At 41.5% G+C, this 17,314-nt stretch overlaps 1 protein-coding gene across 7 annotated transcripts in view; it reads left to right on the forward strand.

Moving 5' to 3' along the window:
• Positions 1–16,097, forward strand: part of LOC141161252 (toll-like receptor 1) — a 69,565-nt gene extending 53,468 nt beyond the window's left edge. For 6 of the 7 annotated variants that reach the window (XM_073646055.1, XM_073646046.1, XM_073646080.1 and 3 more), the window contains one exon: positions 13,350–16,097. In XM_073646055.1, the coding sequence (XP_073502156.1) occupies positions 13,392–15,779 (2,388 nt within the window). In that variant the 5' untranslated portion in view covers positions 13,350–13,391 and the 3' untranslated portion in view covers positions 15,780–16,097. Of the gene's footprint in view, positions 1–322; positions 628–13,349 lie in introns of those variants that run through there. The other variant, XR_012250632.1, reaches the window with a different exon arrangement.
• The last annotated feature ends 1,217 nt before the right edge of the window (positions 16,098–17,314 follow it).

Here is a 17,314-nt window from a genome sequence, read left to right on the forward strand (position 1 = left end):
GTATGGCACATGTCGGTAAGTGTTTAACGTTTTCTCAGCAACATTTATACAAGCCTATTAATTGCTGGAAGAATATAGTCTGGTCAGGTGAGACCAAAATTTAACTCTTTCGATGCCATAATACACACCATATTTAGAGACCAAAAGGCATTGCATATCACCCCAAAAACACTATATCAACAGTGAAATTTGGTGGTGGGAACATCATGGTGTGGGACTGTTTTTAAACGTACGGCACTAGCAAATTTCATATAATTTAAGGGAGGATGAATGGACAAATGTTCCGAGATATTCTTGATAAAAATCTGCTGCCATCTGCTAGGATGATGAAAATGAGACAAGGGTTGGCATTTCAGCAAGACAATGATCCCAAACACACAGCCAATGAAGCTCAATTGGTTTCAGAAAAAGAAAATAAAGCTGCTAGAATGGCCCAGCCAATCACCTGATCCAATAGAAAGTTTATGAAAGGAACTAAAGCTCAGAGTTCATAGAAGGAGCCCAAGGAACCTTAAGGATTTGAAGAGTGTTTGTGTGGAAGAATGGGACAAAATCACACCTGAGCAATGCGTGCGACTAGTTTCTCCATACAGGAGGCATCTTGAAGCTGTCATCACCAACAAATGCTTTTGTTTGAAGTATTAAATACATTTAAGTAAGCATGTTCAATACATTGTCCCTGTGTCATTTCTCGTTATTACACATAACTTAATTTGTAGACATCTATGGTTTGATTTCTTTGCCTGTGTGGATTGGATGGGTTGTTACCCACTGGTGATTTATTCAATACTTATTTCACCCTCTGTATATATTTGAAGAAAACATACAATCACGGCCGAAAGTGTTGGCACCCTTGCAATTGTTCCAGAAAATTAAGTATTTCTCCCAAAAAATTATTTTAATTACACATGTTTCGTTATATACATGTTTATTTCCTTTGTGTGTATTGGAACAACACAAAAAAAAACAGAGAAAAAAGGCAAATTGGGGATCATTTCACACAAAACCCCGAAAATGGGCAGGACAAAATTGTTGGCCCCTTTCCAAAATTGTGAGTTAACAACTTTATTCCAAGCATGTGATGCTCGTTCAAACTTCCCTGTGGCAAGTAACAGGTGTGGGCAATATGAAAATCACACCTGAAACCAGATAAAAAGGGGAAAAGTTGATTCAATCTTTGCATTGTGTCTGTGTGTGCCACACTAAGCATGGAGAATAGAAAGAGGAGAAGAGAACTGTCTGAGGACTTAACAACCAAAATTGTTGAACAATATCAACAATTTCAAGGTTAAAAGTCCATCTCCAGAGATCTTGATGTTCTTTTGTACACTGTGCTCAACATAACCAAGTAATTTACAACCCATGGCACTGTAGCTAATCTCCCTGGATGTGGATGGCAGAGAAAAATTGATGAAAAGTTGCAACCAGCATAGTCCAGATGGTGGATAAACAGCCTCAATCAAGTTCCAAAGAAATTCAAGCTGTCCTGCAGGCTCAGGGTACATCAGTGTCAGTGCAAACTACCCGTTGACATTTGAATGAATGGCAGGAGACCCAGCAGGACCCCACTGCTGACACAAAGACATAAAATTGCTAGGTTGCAGTGTGCTAAAATGTACGTGAGTAAGCCAAAATCCTTCTGGGAAAGCGTCTTGGGGACAGATGACTACAATAGAGATGTTTGGTGGAAAAACATGGAAACATTCTACTGTTTACTGAAAACTGAATGAGGCCACTGTTACGCTCACGCCCAGACTGACTGGCGTGAGCGTGGTTAGTGATCCCACTGGGCCACGAACCGAGAAGTGCCTGGAGGGGCGTGACTAGGGGCCTCGCCAGATCCGACCACGAACACACGGCGGCTTAATCGACTCCGTGGTCCAAGGAGGGACATGGGGGGTGGCCCAGGTGCTACTCCAGGTCAGACCCCGGTCACAGCTGTTGACCCACACCGGGTAATGCAGGAGCAGGTGGGCACAGCTGGTATGCAGACAGGTGGGTACTGGCAGGCACGGCTGGTATGCAGACAGGTGGGTACATTTTTGAAGTTTTGTGTAAAATTATGTCCAATTTGCCTTTTTTTTTCTCTGTTTTTGTCTTGTTCCAAACACACAAAGGAAATAAACATGGGTATAACAAAACATGTGTAATTGCAATAATTTTATGGGAGGAATACTTCATTTTCTGGAACAATTTCAATTTCCTATACAGTGGTGTGAAAAAGTGTTTGCCCCCTTCCTGATTTCATATTCCTTTCATGTTTGTCACACTGAAATGTTTTAGATCACAAAACAAATTTAAATATTAGACCAAGTTAACACAAGTAAACACAGCATGCAGTTTTTAAATTAAGGTCTTTATTATTAAGGGAAAAAGAAATCCAAACCTACAGGGCCCTGTGTGAAAAAGTGATTGCCTCCCCCTCCACCCCTTAAAACATAAATTAGCTGTGGTTTATCACATCTTTGGGAAGCTGAGTTCAATTTCCTTAGCCACAAACAGGCCTGATTACTGCCACACCTGTTCTCAATCAAGAAATCACTTAAATAGGACCTGCCTGACAAAGTGAAGTAGGCCAAATAATCCTCAAAAGCTAGACATCATGATGCGATCCAAAGAAATTCAGGAACAGATGAGAAACAAAGTAATTGGGATCTATCAGTCTGGAAAAGGTTATAAAACCATTTCTAAAGCTTTGGGACTCCAGCGAACCACAGTGAGAGCCATTATCCACAAATGGCAAAAACATGAACAGTGGTGAACCTTCCCAGGAGTAGCTGGCCAACCAAAATGACCCCAAGAGTGCAGCGACGACTCATCCAAGAGTTCACAAAAGACCCCACAACAACATCCAAAGAACTGCAGGCCTCACTTGCCTCAGATAAAGTCAGTGTTCATGACTCCATTATAAGAAAGAGACTTGGCAAACATGGCATGCATGGCAGAGTTCCAAGACAAAAACCACTGCTGAGCAAAAAGAACATAAAGGCTTCTCTCAGTTTTGCCAGAAAACATCTTGAAGATCGCCAAGACTTTTGGGAGAATACTCTGTGGACTGACGAGACAAAAGATGAACTTTTTGGAAGGTGTATGTCCCATTACATCTGGCATAGAAGTAACACAGTATTTCAGAAAAGGAACATCATACCAACAGTAAAATATAGTGGTGGTAGTGTGATGGTCTGGGGCTGTTTTGCTGCTTCAGGACCTGGAAGACTTGCTGTAGTAAATGGAACTATGAATTCTGCTGTCTACCAAAAAAATCCTAGACAAGTGTAAAAAAACCCTTTAAAGCTCACAAATTTTATTCTAATATCTTAACCCCTTTCTGATGTATGACCTAATAGTACGTCTTGGTGACCTGGGCCGATTGGACCAATGACGTACTATTAGGTCATATGGCAATCGCGCCCGCACACAAGCGGTGCGGGGTGATCGCCTCCGGGTGTCAGCTGATAGTACCGGGTGTCAGCTGTGACAATGTGCAGGGAGCGGTCCCGCACCGCTCCCGGCACATTAACCCCCTCAATGCTGCGATTGAATTCGATCGCAGCATTGCGGTGGCAAGGGGAGGTGATCGCAATACTCACCTCCTCTTCCGGCCTCCAGCGCTGTCTGCCGCGGCTTCCCGGATGTTGCCATGACGACCCGATGTCATCATGACAACATCCGGGTCACCAGACAGCAGGAAGATTCTTTGGTCATGCGCAGTGCATGACCAAACTATCTTCTCCCTGTGCATCACTGACAGCCTGTATAGCACAGGAATGGTGCTGCACAGAATAAAAGTCCAAAAAGTGTTAAAAAATGAAAAAAAAAAAAAAATTAAAAAAAATTGTAAAAATATTAAAATAAAATAAAATAATCCACCAAAAATAAAAATATAATGTAAATATTATTATGAAAAAAAAACAATAAAAGTACACATATTTGGTATCGCCGCGTCCGGAACGACCTGACCTATAAAACTTTCCCACTAGTTAACCCCTTTAGTGAACACAGTAAAAAAAAAAAAGAAGCAAAAAAACAATGCTTTATCATCATGCCGCGAAACAAAAAATGAAATAACACGCAATCAAAAAGACGAATATAAATAAAAATGTTACCGCTGAAAACATCATCTTGTCCCGCAAAAAACAAGCCACCATACAGCTCCATCAGCCGAAAAATAAAAAAGTTATAGCTCTCAGAATAAAGCGATGCAAAAAAATATTGTTTTCTATAAAATAGCTTTTATTGTGTAAAAGCGCCAAAACATAGAAAAACGATATAAATGTGGTACCGCTGTAAACGTACTGACCCAAAGAATAACGCTGCCTTATCAATTTTACCACACGCGGAACAGCATAAAGAGAAATAAATTCTGGAATTGCTGGTTTTTGTTTATTCTGCCTCCCAAAAATCGGAATAGAAAGCGATCAAAAAGTGTCAAGTGCCTGAAAATGGCACCAATAAAAACGTCAACTCGTCCCGTAAAAAATAAAGCCGTCATATGACTCTGTCGGCCAAAATATGGAAAAATTATAGCTCTCAAAATATGGCGATGCAAAAACTAGATTTTGCAAAAAAAAAAGCGTCTTTTAGTGTGAGACAGCTGTCGATCATAAAAACCCGATATAATTCTGGTATCGCTGTAATCGCACCGACCCGAAGAATAAAGTCGTCTAATCACTTATACCGCACAAGGAACGGCGTAAAAAATAAACTCTAGGGTTAGGGTTGTGTTAGGGTTAGGGTTGGGCTAGGGATTTTTTTTCAAAAGTTAAAAAAAAAAAAAAAAAAAATGACGATATGGCGACTAGTGTTGAGCGCAAGTGCTCGCTTCTTGAGTTTGCATCGGGTGCTCGGGTATGCACTGAGTATCGCGGGTGCTCAAGTGACATGCTCGAGTCTCTACCCCATATGCTTTGTGGCCAAAAAAACCTCGCGGGGATTACCTGCCATGCACAATTGATCCCCGCATGTTTTTTTTGGGGTGTCTAATAACCATGAAACATGTGAGCGGGGACTCGAGCATGTCACTCGAGCACCCGTGATACATGGTGCATACCCGTGTACCTGATGCAAACTCAAGTAGCGAGCACCTGCGCTCAAGACTAATGACAACTTATTCAATATGATGACCTAATGTTATCAAATTCTGTGTCATACCTCTGGATTCAAAATGTTCACTATACCACTTGATAAAATCCGTGAGGGGTGTAGTTTCCAAAATGGGGTGACTTGTGGGGGGGTTTCCACTGTTTAGGCACATCAGGGGCTCTCCAAACGCGACATGGCGTCCGCTATCAATTCCAGCCAATTTTGCGTTCAAAAAGTCACACAGTGCTCTTTCCCTTCTGAACTCTGCCGTGCGCCCAAACACTGTATTTTCCCCACATATGGGGTATTGGCATACTCAGGAGAAATTGCACAACAGTTTTTGGGGTCCATTTTCTCCTCTTACCCTTGTGAAAATAAAAAAATTGGGGCTAAAACGTTTTTTTTGTGGAAAAAGTTTGATTTTTTTATTTTCACGGCTCCATGTTATAAACTTCTGCAAAGCACTTGGGGGTTCAGGGTGCTCACCACACATCTAGAGAAGTTCCCTGAGGGGTCTAGTTTCCAAAATGGTGTCACTTGTGGGGTTTTTCCACTGTTTAGGCACATCAGGGGCACATCCGCTAAGTATTCAAGTAAATTTTACATTCAAAAAGTCAAATGGCGCTCCTTCCCTTCCGAACCCTGCCGTGCGCCCAAACAGTGGTTTTCCCCCCACATATGGGGTATCTGCTTACTCAGGAGAAATTGCACAACAAACTGCATGGTGCAATTTCTCCTGTTACTCTTATGAAAATGCAAAATTGGGGGCTGAAAAACATTTTTGTGGGAAAAATGTGAATTTTATTTTTACGGCTCAATGTTCTAAACTTCTGTGAAGCACCTGGGGGTTCAAGGTGCTCACCACACATCTAGATAAGTTCCCTGAGGGGTCTAGTTTCCAAAATGGTGTCACTTGTGGGGGGTTTCCACTGTTTAGGCACATCAGGGGCTCTCCAAATGCAACATGGCGTCCGCTATTATTCAAGCAAATTTTACATTCAAAAAGTCAAATGGCGCTCCTTCTCTTCCGAGCTCTGCCGTGCGCCCAAACAGTGGTATTTCCCCAAGTATGGGGTATCTGCGTGCTCAGGGGAAATTGCACAACAAATTTTGGGGTCCATTTTTTCCTGTTACCCCTGTGAAAATAAAAAAATTGGGTCTAAAGTAACATTTTTGAGAAAAAAGTTAAATGTTCTTTTTTTTCTTCCACATTCCAAAAATTCCTGTGAAGCACCTGAAGGGTTAATAAAGTTCTTGAATGTGGTTTTGAGCACCTTGAGGGGTGCAGTTTTTAGAATGGTGTCACTTTTGGGTATTTTCTGTCATAAGGACCCCTCAAAGTGACTTCAAATGTGATGTGGTCCCTAAAAAAATGGTTTTGTAAATTTTGTTGGAAAAATGAGAAATCGCTGGTCATCTTTTAACCCTTATAGCTCCCTGATAAAAAAAAAAAATTGGTTCCAAAATTGTGCTGATATAAAAGTAGACATGTGGGAAATGTTATTTATTAACTATTTTGTTTGACATATATCTCTCTGATTTAAGGGCATAAAAATTCAAATTTTGAAAATTGCTAAATTTTCTAAATTTTTGCCAAATTTCCGTTTTTTTCATAAATAAACGCAAGTGATATCGAAGAAATTTACCACTGTCATGAAGTACAATATGTCACGAAAAAACAATCTCAGAATCAGGGGGATCCGTTGAAGCGTTCCAGAGTTATTACCTCATAAAGTGACAGTGGTCAGAATTGTAAAAATTGGCCTGGTCATTAACGTGCAAACCACCCTCGGGAGTAAAGGGGTTAAAATATACCCTAAAGATACCCACATGTCAAGAAGGTCAATTCAGTCCTCACATTGGGATCCTCACCTTTATTGTCACAATGGACCTATGACCACCTTGCATCACTTGGGCCTTCTTTGCCATATCAAAACCTCCTGATGAACCTTACACTGGAGAAACGCATTGAGACATGAGGATAAAGAAACGCAACACGACAGCGTAAATGACATCATAAGACAATAAGTCACTTTCTAATTCAAGGCGTGCTTCTATATACCATTGCTAGATTAGGATGAACTCTGTCTAGAGTAGTGTGTATTGTAAGCTATCTAGCAGGGCCTAACAGGGCAAGAAAGGGCAAGCCTATTTCCCTTTGTTTATGTATCTCAATTTATACTGCTTAACTACCAAAAAATCCTGAAGGCGAATGTCCAGCCATCTGTTTGTGACCTCAAGCTGAAGCACACTTGGGTAATGCAGCAGGACAATGATCCAAAACACACCACCATGTCCACCTCTGAATGACTTAAGAAAAACAAAATTAAGACTTTGGAGTGGCCTAGTCAAAGTCCTGACCTTAATCCGATTGAGATGCTTTGGTATGACCTTAAAAAGGCGATTCATGCTCGGAAACCCTCCAATGTGGCTGAATTACAACAATTTTACAAAGATGAGAGGGCCCAAATTCCTCCAGAGCGTTGTAAAAGACTCATTGCCAGTTATCGCAAACGCTTCATTGCAGTTGTTGCAGCTAAAGGTGGCCCAACCAGTTATTAGGTTTAGGGGACAATCAATTCTTCACACCTGGCCTTGTAGGTTTGGATTTATTTTTACCTTAATAATAAAGAGCTTAATTTAAAAACTGCAACGGGATGCACCTATGAAGCAAAGCGGTTTGGCTGTACCACTGAGCAGGTCATTAAAGTAGACTCCAGAAACCCCACTGTTCAAGCCCACTGCAGCTGTCAGACCATTCTGAAAGTTGTAGTTTCACAACAACTGGAGGTTCACATACTTAGTGAGTAAGCAGAAGTGAGAAAAACTGCATGGCTGGCTTTACAATTACTATAATCTAGTATAGTGTGTGAACTCTAGATTGTTTCTCTGCAGGATAGTAATACATATATGTCAAAATACAATTTTTAGGTTTACTTACATCCTTGTGATTGTATTTAGGCAAGCCTTTGTAATTTTATCTATTGAAATAATAATACTGAAGTTACCCAGAAGTATTAAGTTCAGGCAAACAAATCAATATCAATTGAGAAAATTAATTAAAGGTTTAATAATATTTCATCCACATCTACACCCTCTGCTCGTTGACCTACAGTACGTAGGAAAGGGGCAGGTAGAATGGTCAGTACTGGTATAAAAGCTGCATATTGCAAACCTATATACTGAGAAATCTTCTTCCCTCTTAGGACCCTCGCATCGTCGTCCTCATGTCACAAGTTATACACTATTTCGCCAACGCTATTTGTGTCTTGCTATAACTTGTGACAGGAATATCATAGACGCTCACAAATCAGTCCAGCAAGGACTCTGCGGTGTATTATGGGATCAGGGATCTTATAAGGAATTCTCCCCTGACACCCTGACCATTGTGCGGGATGTTTTAACCACTCAGCTTGAATCCACTTTCTTGACTCCTATAAGATGGGGGATATTTGAATGGTTAACACAGGTATATACAGTACAGACCAAAAGTTTGGACACACCTTCTCATTTAAAGATTTTTCTGTATTTTCATGACTATGAAAATTGTACATTCACACTGAAGGCATCAAAACTATGAATTAACATATGTGGAATTATATACTTAACAAAAAAGTGTGAAACAACTGAAAATATGTCTTATATTCTAGGTTCTTCAAAGTAGCCACCTTTTGCTTTGATGACTGCTTTGCACACTCTTGGCATTCTCTTGATGAGCTTCAAGAGGTAGTCACCGGAAATGGTTTTCACTTCACAGGTGTGCCCTGTCAGGTTTAATAAGTGGGATTTCTTGCCTTATAAATGGGGTTGGGACCATCAGTTGTGTTGTGCAGAAGTCAGGTGGATACACAGCTGATAGTCCTACTGAATAGACTGTTAGCTGCTTTTTTCTTGCCATAATACAAATTCTAAGTAAAGAAAAACGAGTGCCCATCATTACTTTAAGAAATGAAGGTCTGTCAGTGCGAAAAATTGGTAAAACTTTGAAAGTGTCCTCAAGTGCAGTTGCAAAAACCATCAAGCGCTACAAAGAAACTGGCTCACATGAGGACCACCCCAGGAAAGGAAGACCAAGAGTCACCTCTGCTTCTGAGGATAAGTTTATCCGAGTCACCAGCCTCAGAAATCGCAAGTTAACAGCAGCTCAGATTAGAGACCAGGTCAATGCCACACAGAGTTCTAGCAGCAGACACATCTCTTCAGCAACTGTTAAGAGGAGACTTTGTGCAGCAGGCCTTTATGGTAAAATAGCTGCTAGGAAACCACTGCTAAGGACAGGCAACAAGCAGAAGAGACTTGTTTGGGCTAAAGAACACAAGGAATGGACATTAAACCAGTGGAAATCTGTGCTTTTGTCTGATGAGTCCAAATTTGAGATCTTTGGTTCCAGCCACCGTGTCTTTGTGCGACGCAGAAAAGGTGAACGGATGGACTCTACTGCCTGGTTCCCACCGTGAAGCATGGAGGAGGAGGTGTGATGGTGTGGGGGTGCTTTGCTGGTGACACTGTTGGGGATTTATGCAAAATTGAAGGCATACTGAACCAGCATGGCTACCACAGCATCTTGCAGCGGCATGCTATTCCATCCGGTTTGCGTTTAGTTGGACCATCATTTATTTTTCAACAGGACGATGACCCCAAACACACCTCCAGGCTGTGTAAGGGCTATTTGACCAAGAAGGAGAGTGATGGGGTGCTACGCCAGATGACCTGGCCTCCACAGTCACCAGACCTGAACCCAATCGAGATGGTTTGGGGTGAGCTGGACCGCAGAGTGAAGGCAAAAGGGCCAACAAGTGCTAAGCATCTCTGGAAACTCCTTCAAGATTGTTGGAAGACCATTTCTGGTGACTACCTCTTGAAGCTCATCAAGAGAATGCCAAGAGTGTGCAAAGCAGTCATCAAAGCAAAAGGTGGCTACTTTGAAGAACCTAGAATATAAGACATATTTTCAGTTGTTTCACACTTTTTTGTTAAGTATATAATTCCACATGTGTTAATTCATAGTTTTGATGCCTTCAGTGTGAATGTACAATTTTCATAGTCATGAAAATACAGAAAAATCTTTAAATGAGAAGGTGTGTCCAAACTTTTGGTCTGTACTGATATATATATATATATATATATATATATATATATATATTTAAATACAAAATATACCTAGGGAGCTCAATTCTGGGACACGGTCTGTAATTTTATTGCTGGTCCTTTCTATAGCTTCTGGTTTTATTTTAAACCAGATTCTGAGCATTTCTATGTACAGGCGTTCATTGGGGGGATCCTTTGAGGGATTATGTGTCTTAAGATCTTCTATTGTCCCTAGCCGTATTGCTCATCCACCACTACCATAATTTGTGATATTGTGTATTGATGCACTCATTTGTAATCTTTATATAATAATCTTCTATTTGTCAATAATTGTTCTTTTCCCCTGTTTTTCTTTATGGGAGTTTTTTTTACAACCGTATTATTCCATATGAGGTTTAAATGGGCATACATTTCCCTGTTCTGTTAGGTACATACTTCATAGGGGGGATTTTTTGCATAGGTTAACATATTGCAATCCTAGTACAGTTATTTATAGAGGACCTGTCAATTGCCATATATATAATATATATATATATTTTTTTTCCTGGTGTAAATGTCGCTGTTTTCCCGAATCTGTCATAGTTTATTTTTTGTTTCTGCACCTCTCAAACCTGAGATATGGCCATCTCTTCTTTGTATATTGATCTACACTTTTTAGACAACTGGGTATGTTCCTCAAGATGTCTCTCATAGAAAAGAGCTGAGAACTACGCCCACTTGGCTAAGAAGACTGGATTTTCATACAGGGTAGAGGGGCCCATATCTCAGGAACAGAGACGTGTAGGAACAATAAAAAATAATGCCAGATTCCAGAGAACTGAGACATTTACAAACTTTATCTTTTTTTCTTTAATAATTTTGTCATCCATTGAACTTTTGCAAATCACTCTTAATTGTCTTTATTCCTGTACAAGTAAGCCACTGTGTATGTGGCTTCCTAACTGCTGGTTTTCCCCAGTCAATTTGTCTGCCTACAGCTGCATTGATATCAGAACTTACTCAATTGGAGTACAGATGATGGCAGTGAAATGCTCAACACCTGTGTCTCACTAACTCTGGGGAAAACGAACTCTGCAGGGGATTGTTCTCATATGCACTAAAACACAGAGGAGGACACAGGTACTGACCCTTTCACTGCCATCATCTGTAATCTAAATTAGTACGATCTGATATCATTGTAGTTGTAGGCAGCCAAATTTACTGGGAAAAGCAGAGATTTGGAAGCCACTTACATGCAATTTTCTTAAAGCACCACTCCAGCTTTTCTTCTTTATGGCAGCGCTAGAGTGGTGCTTCTAATTTAATGTCCCTAACTTTAGTCTTATACTTTATCCACCGCTGTCTTCACCTTCTGTGAGCGGCACTCTGATCGGTCTTGTTTTGGCTGTCATATACTTACAATGAGACCTCGTGACCGCTACATCTGACTTTCGATCTACTATATAATCGGCTTATCCCGTCTCTGTCCGTCCAGGAAATCCCACGTCGCTGATCGGTCCGGCCACGGCCAATCAGCGACGCAGGATTTCAGAACAAGTCGGGAGATAGTAGGGCTGACTCCGCCCATGTGGTCATGTGACTCACCAACTGCCCATGACGTACTGAACATGTTCTGTCAGTCACAGTGTGATGTACTTCTGTCACATTCAGTGAACACATTCTGTCAGTCACAGTGTGACGTACTTCTGTCACGTTTCATTCACTGTGGTTCGCGGAACAGGAGACCCCCGGCTGCAGCCGCAAATAGTCGTGATGTAAGCGGAAGGAAGAGCCGGCTGCAGCCGGGGGAATTACGTGCTGGCTGTGCGTGGTCAGCGATGTTGTCACAAGCAGTATTGACAACATGACGTAATTACAAAATTCATTAGGGGCCCCGGGGGGATACATTGGGGGGTTGATTTAAAGTAGTGCACAACCCATTTAAACACTGCTTCGCTGATTAGTCGCGCCCGGTCGGCCGCATATGTGGCACCCCAGGGGTCTGGTTTTCCACAGTAATGTAATGTTATGTCTGAGAGCAGGTGGGAGGTCCTTTGGTCAGGGATCCTGTGCATGCCACACCTCCTGCCCAGTCTTGGGAGGGGAAGAACTTCCCCTGTATAAACCCGGGGCTGAGGCAGGGTGAGTCAGACAAGGAGAGTGGAGACAAGAAGCAGCATAGGAAACAGGAGAGTTCCAAGGAGTCAGGGGCTGGCAGCTGCAGCGCTCGCCCTGACTAAGAAGATTCTTTACCGGACCCGGAGTCCGAGGCTGTGGGGACTAACTTCTACCCAGCAGCAGAATCCGTCAGGCAGGGGATTTCAGGTCCTCTGGCCCAGAAGCCCGAAGGCACGGTCACACGCGTGGGACCAGCACCGCCATCGTGGAGCGGAAGCCATTAGAAGGCCCCGAGTCACCGGCCATACGGGTGAGCACCACACGGTACACTCAGGGACGTGGGCTACTTACATCAGCTTCTAGCAAGGTAGCCAGAAGAGTACAGTCAGTTTGTGAGGCCTACAACTACGCCTGGCCAGGGGAGATCCCATCTGCTCAAAGACTGACCAGGCCCCGTTTGCTAGCAAGTACTCCGGGAGGGTCTATCGTTGTTACCAGTAAAGACCCTGAACTACACCGTACCGTCTCTGAGTGGTTCCTGCTACCCCCATCATCCACGTCGGCTGCCCTGAGGCCATACCCCTCCCGTTGGGGGTTATACTATCACGCTGCACAATCCTACCACCGGCCTCAGCGGTCTGCCCTGCAGTAGCAGCTCCCTGGCTGCACTCAACGGGTGGCGTAGTCATCAACTATTTACTACTAATAGACTGCCGTCTAGTTTGACTCCCTGGGCACGGACCGGGTCACCGCCACGAGACTACAACCCTCCACTGATCCGGCTCCGGGTAGGCTCCCGCATGCGCAACGCAGCGCGACACAGGCCCAGGGGCGCGTCACATACATATGCTAGAATACCCGATGCGTTATAATCGGGCCACCATCCAGTCTCTTAATAAGTGATTTGCAAAGTTTCCTAACTTGAATACTTGACAAAATTATTAATAAAGAAAATGAAAAGTTATTTACACTTTAAAGCACAATCAAAGCTTTTTAGCTTTCGGAGAAAACCTAAAAGATCTATTATTGCTACTTATTTGTTCTTTTTCCCTTCTAACTAGCTATATTTATATAATTTACAGTGTAAAAACAGACTCCAAGTAGAAAAGAAACCCTGCAACACTATGGCTATGACCTTCATTCTCATCCTGGCTGCTGTCTTCATGCCCGCCTTATGTGATAATTACCCAGTGATTCAGAGTAATGACATTGTTTATAACTACTCCTACAAGTCACTGACCAGTGTACCATCGAATGTGCCGGCAAATACTACTGTACTGGATCTATCACACAATGACATCCGAAAACTGGAAACAAGAGACTTCAGCTACTTGTTGGATCTCAGAGTCCTCATTGTATCTTACAACCAAATCACCGAGATGGACTCCAATGTTTTTGACGCAAACCTTTGTCTGGAATACATGGATTTATCCAACAACCGGCTTGAAAACATATCCAATACCTTTCCAGTTAGTCTTATTCATCTGGACATTTCATCCAATAATTTTCCCACATTATCTGTTTGTAGAGGCTTCGCAAATCTCCTGCAACTGGAATATTTAGGTCTTGGAGCAGCCAATATTCTTAAATCTGATTTAGAATCAGTTTCTCACTTACGTTTGCAGCAGGTATTCATTGACTTGAATGGTTTATATAAATATGAAAATTCTAGCCTCCTGGTTTTACATACAAACCTCTTACATCTTTCTTCACTTTTTGATCAAAAAGACCTTTTCAACGTACTTTTTGATGCAGTCAACACATCAAAGGTTTTGGAATTAGCCAATTTTGGTAAATGGGAAGCAGTAAAAGTTCCCGATGAATTTATTTCGGCAATAATCAATAATTCAAAGGTTTCACATTTAACCATGAGGAACCTTGGCATACCATGGAATAAGTTCGTCCAGATTCTTCAGAAAATTTGGCACTCATCTCTGGAGAGCTTGCACTTGCATAATCTCACAATTCAGGGATTTATTTATTACATTAAGTTTGACTATTTTAACACTTCTATGAAAGAACTTTTAGTTGAACATGTTGCAATTCAAATTTTTCTCTTCAATCAGAGCCATGTATATGGTCTTTTTTCTGAAATGAACATTAAGAATCTTACAATCAAACATTCCAATTTACTTTTCATGACTTGTCCGTCGAAGCCTAGCACCTTTGAGTACATTGACTTTTCCAATAACGCAGTCACAGATGATATATTTCAGAACTGTCTGACGTTGACTAAGTTAAAAACCTTAAAACTGGCAGGAAATAAGTTACAAAAGTTGGCTAAAGTAAGCCTCATAACGGACAGGATGTCATCCTTACAATATCTAGATGTTCGGAACAATCCTCTTGATTACAGTGAAGAAGACTGTTACTGGTCACCAAGCATAAGAAAGATAAATATGGCGTCTTGTTCGTTACCCAACTCTGTATTTCGGTGCTTACCAAAAAATGTCACAATGGTTAATTTGTACAAGAATGATATATCAAATGTCTTATTGAAAAATGGGACTCATTTACCAAACTTAGAACACCTCGATCTTGGATATAATAGACTCTCTGATCTTCCAGATTGCACATTATTCCCCCATCTTATGACAATAAATGTTGAGTACAACCAGTTCCCATATCCTTCTCCTGAATCTCTCCAAAAGTGCTCAGGACTGAAACAAATTAACATTGGTAACAACCCATTCCATTGTTTCTGCGAGATAAAAAAATTCCTAAATGAGAGAAGAAAGTCCCCGTGGAAATTTACTGGTTGGCCAGATGCCTATGTTTGTGAAAGACCTGATGATTTAAGAGGCATGAGGTTGAGTGATTTCTACCTGCCTGACATGTACTGTAATGTCTTCATAATGGTTCCAATCATTGTTGTACCTATAATCATTTGCCTTTTACTAATTTTTGCCCTGTGTAAGTATTTTGATGTACCTTGGTTTTTTAAAATGATCTGGCAATTAGTAAGAACAAAGCAGAGGACCAGGAAATCCAAGAAAGGCTACCAGGAGCTCAAGAAAGATTTTTCCTTCCACGCTTTCATCTCCTATAGTGAAAACGATGCATCTTGGGTGAAGAACGTTTTGTTGCCCAGCGTTCAGAGCATGAATGATATACGTATCTGTCAGCATGAGAGAAATTTTACTCCGGGGAAAAGCATAGTGGAAAACATCATAACCTGCATTGATAATAGCTATAAGTCGGTCTTTGTATTGTCCCCACATTTTGTTCAGAGTGAATGGTGTCATTACGAGCTGTACTTTGCTCAACACAAACTTTATTCTGAAAACACAGACAACCTAATCCTTATCCTACTGGAACCGATCCCGCAATACCTTATTCCTTCACGATATTTCAAATTAAAGGCTCTCATGAAACAAAGAACTTACTTGGAATGGCCACAAGAGAAAAGTAAGCATGCTCTATTCTGGGCCAACTTAAGGGCAGCTATCAGCATCAATTTGTCCGATTTAGAACATGAAAGCTCTGTTTCTGTCCCAAGTGTAAGTGCATAAATGTCTGGATTCATTTAAATGGACTTGAACTGCAATACCAGGCTAATTCCATGGAGAAGAGTGGCGCTATTTCTACTCAAAGAGTGGCTGGCATCTGGATTTGTGCACTTTGGACTTGGAACACAAAACTATGATTCTACTTGCTGTTAAATAGTTTTTACTTTTTTTGCCGGAAGATATTAGATGTTTTCCATCCAGTCATTTATAGTACAAGGGACTTGACTTCCTGTTATCATGTCGTTTCAATAAGTAGTGAGGTGAATGGTGAATCTGCTACTGTACGTCCATACAAGACAAAAATAAAAGTGTGCAATAAATACCATACAAAGATTCAAGCAATTTATTTCTTAATAATATGCTTTTATTTGACCTCCATAACTGAATATGAGGCCATATCAGATACCCAACACAGATCTAATTTTTTATATATTGGTCCTCATAGCCGGGGATACTTATACACTATGTGATAATACTTTAAGTGGCAATTCTTTAATTTAACATTAACAATGATGTAAAAACTAAGTGTATTGCATCAGGAATAACTAATATTCTCTCTTCTTTTTTTAATCTTTTATTTTCACTCTACTCTTTTCTAAAGCGCTACCTAGTGATTAACCTAGTTTTTACAAAAATTCTGAACTTTGTTAAAAATATATATTTTTTGTTGCCATTTTCTGAGACCCATACATTCTTTATAGTTCCATGGATGGAGCCTTATAATGGGTTGTTTTTTGCATGGCAAGGTATAGAGTTTTCATAGGTACATACTAGAGATGAGCGGATCGATAGGCGGAAGATCGAGTTCAAGTAGAATTTCCTGATATTTGCGGTTTCCCACAAATTCGAACATTTAGATTTGATTTGCTGTTCGAAGAAAAAAAAACTTTCATGGCACCACTTCCCACAATGCAGAAGCAAAAGAAAGCTGGCAAACGTCATTTTGCATTGCTGCACAGGCTTCCCTTCAGCTATGACATCTTATAGATTATCGTATCTTATGCAACGGTGGTCACTACCTGGGCCATCAGAAATCAGTGGCTCCCAGTGGAGCATAGTTTGTTCGGCAGAGTTGTTTTCCATCTCAAGTGTCACTGTGTAAGTCTCTCCTGTAGAGCGTAAGCACTTGTGGTCAGCAGGGTCTTCTCTTGCTCTCTCTTGTAGATTATAAGCTTTTATGGTCAGCGTGGTCCTCTCTGTCTCTCTCCCTCTCTCCTGTAGAGTGTAAGTGTAGCGCCCCGAGGGTTCGGCCGCTACAGGGGTATTGCACCTTTGCCAGAGGTGTGGTATTCCACTCCCGGGTAAGGATGGAGTATGGACCAGGGCTCAGTTAGCTGCATACAGCACACACACCCCATTTCCGAGGGACAGCTCAACGGTGCTCCCACTAGACAGAAGTACAGGCACGACCGACTATTTCCCTGTCTGGAGTGGGGAGGGGGGTGGAACACCCAGTGCTGTAGGGGCAGATAGGGGTTGGTTCCTGAGCGTAGGTAGGAGCCCATTGGTTGCTGGTCACCTGGGTTCATGGCTAGAGG

The sequence above is a fragment of the Phyllobates terribilis genome, unplaced genomic scaffold (genome assembly GCF_046119375.1).
Source record: "Phyllobates terribilis strain yellow unplaced genomic scaffold, ASM4611937v1 Scaffold_1__5_contigs__length_1240528914, whole genome shotgun sequence".
Taxonomy (NCBI): Eukaryota; Metazoa; Chordata; class Amphibia; order Anura; family Dendrobatidae; genus Phyllobates; species Phyllobates terribilis.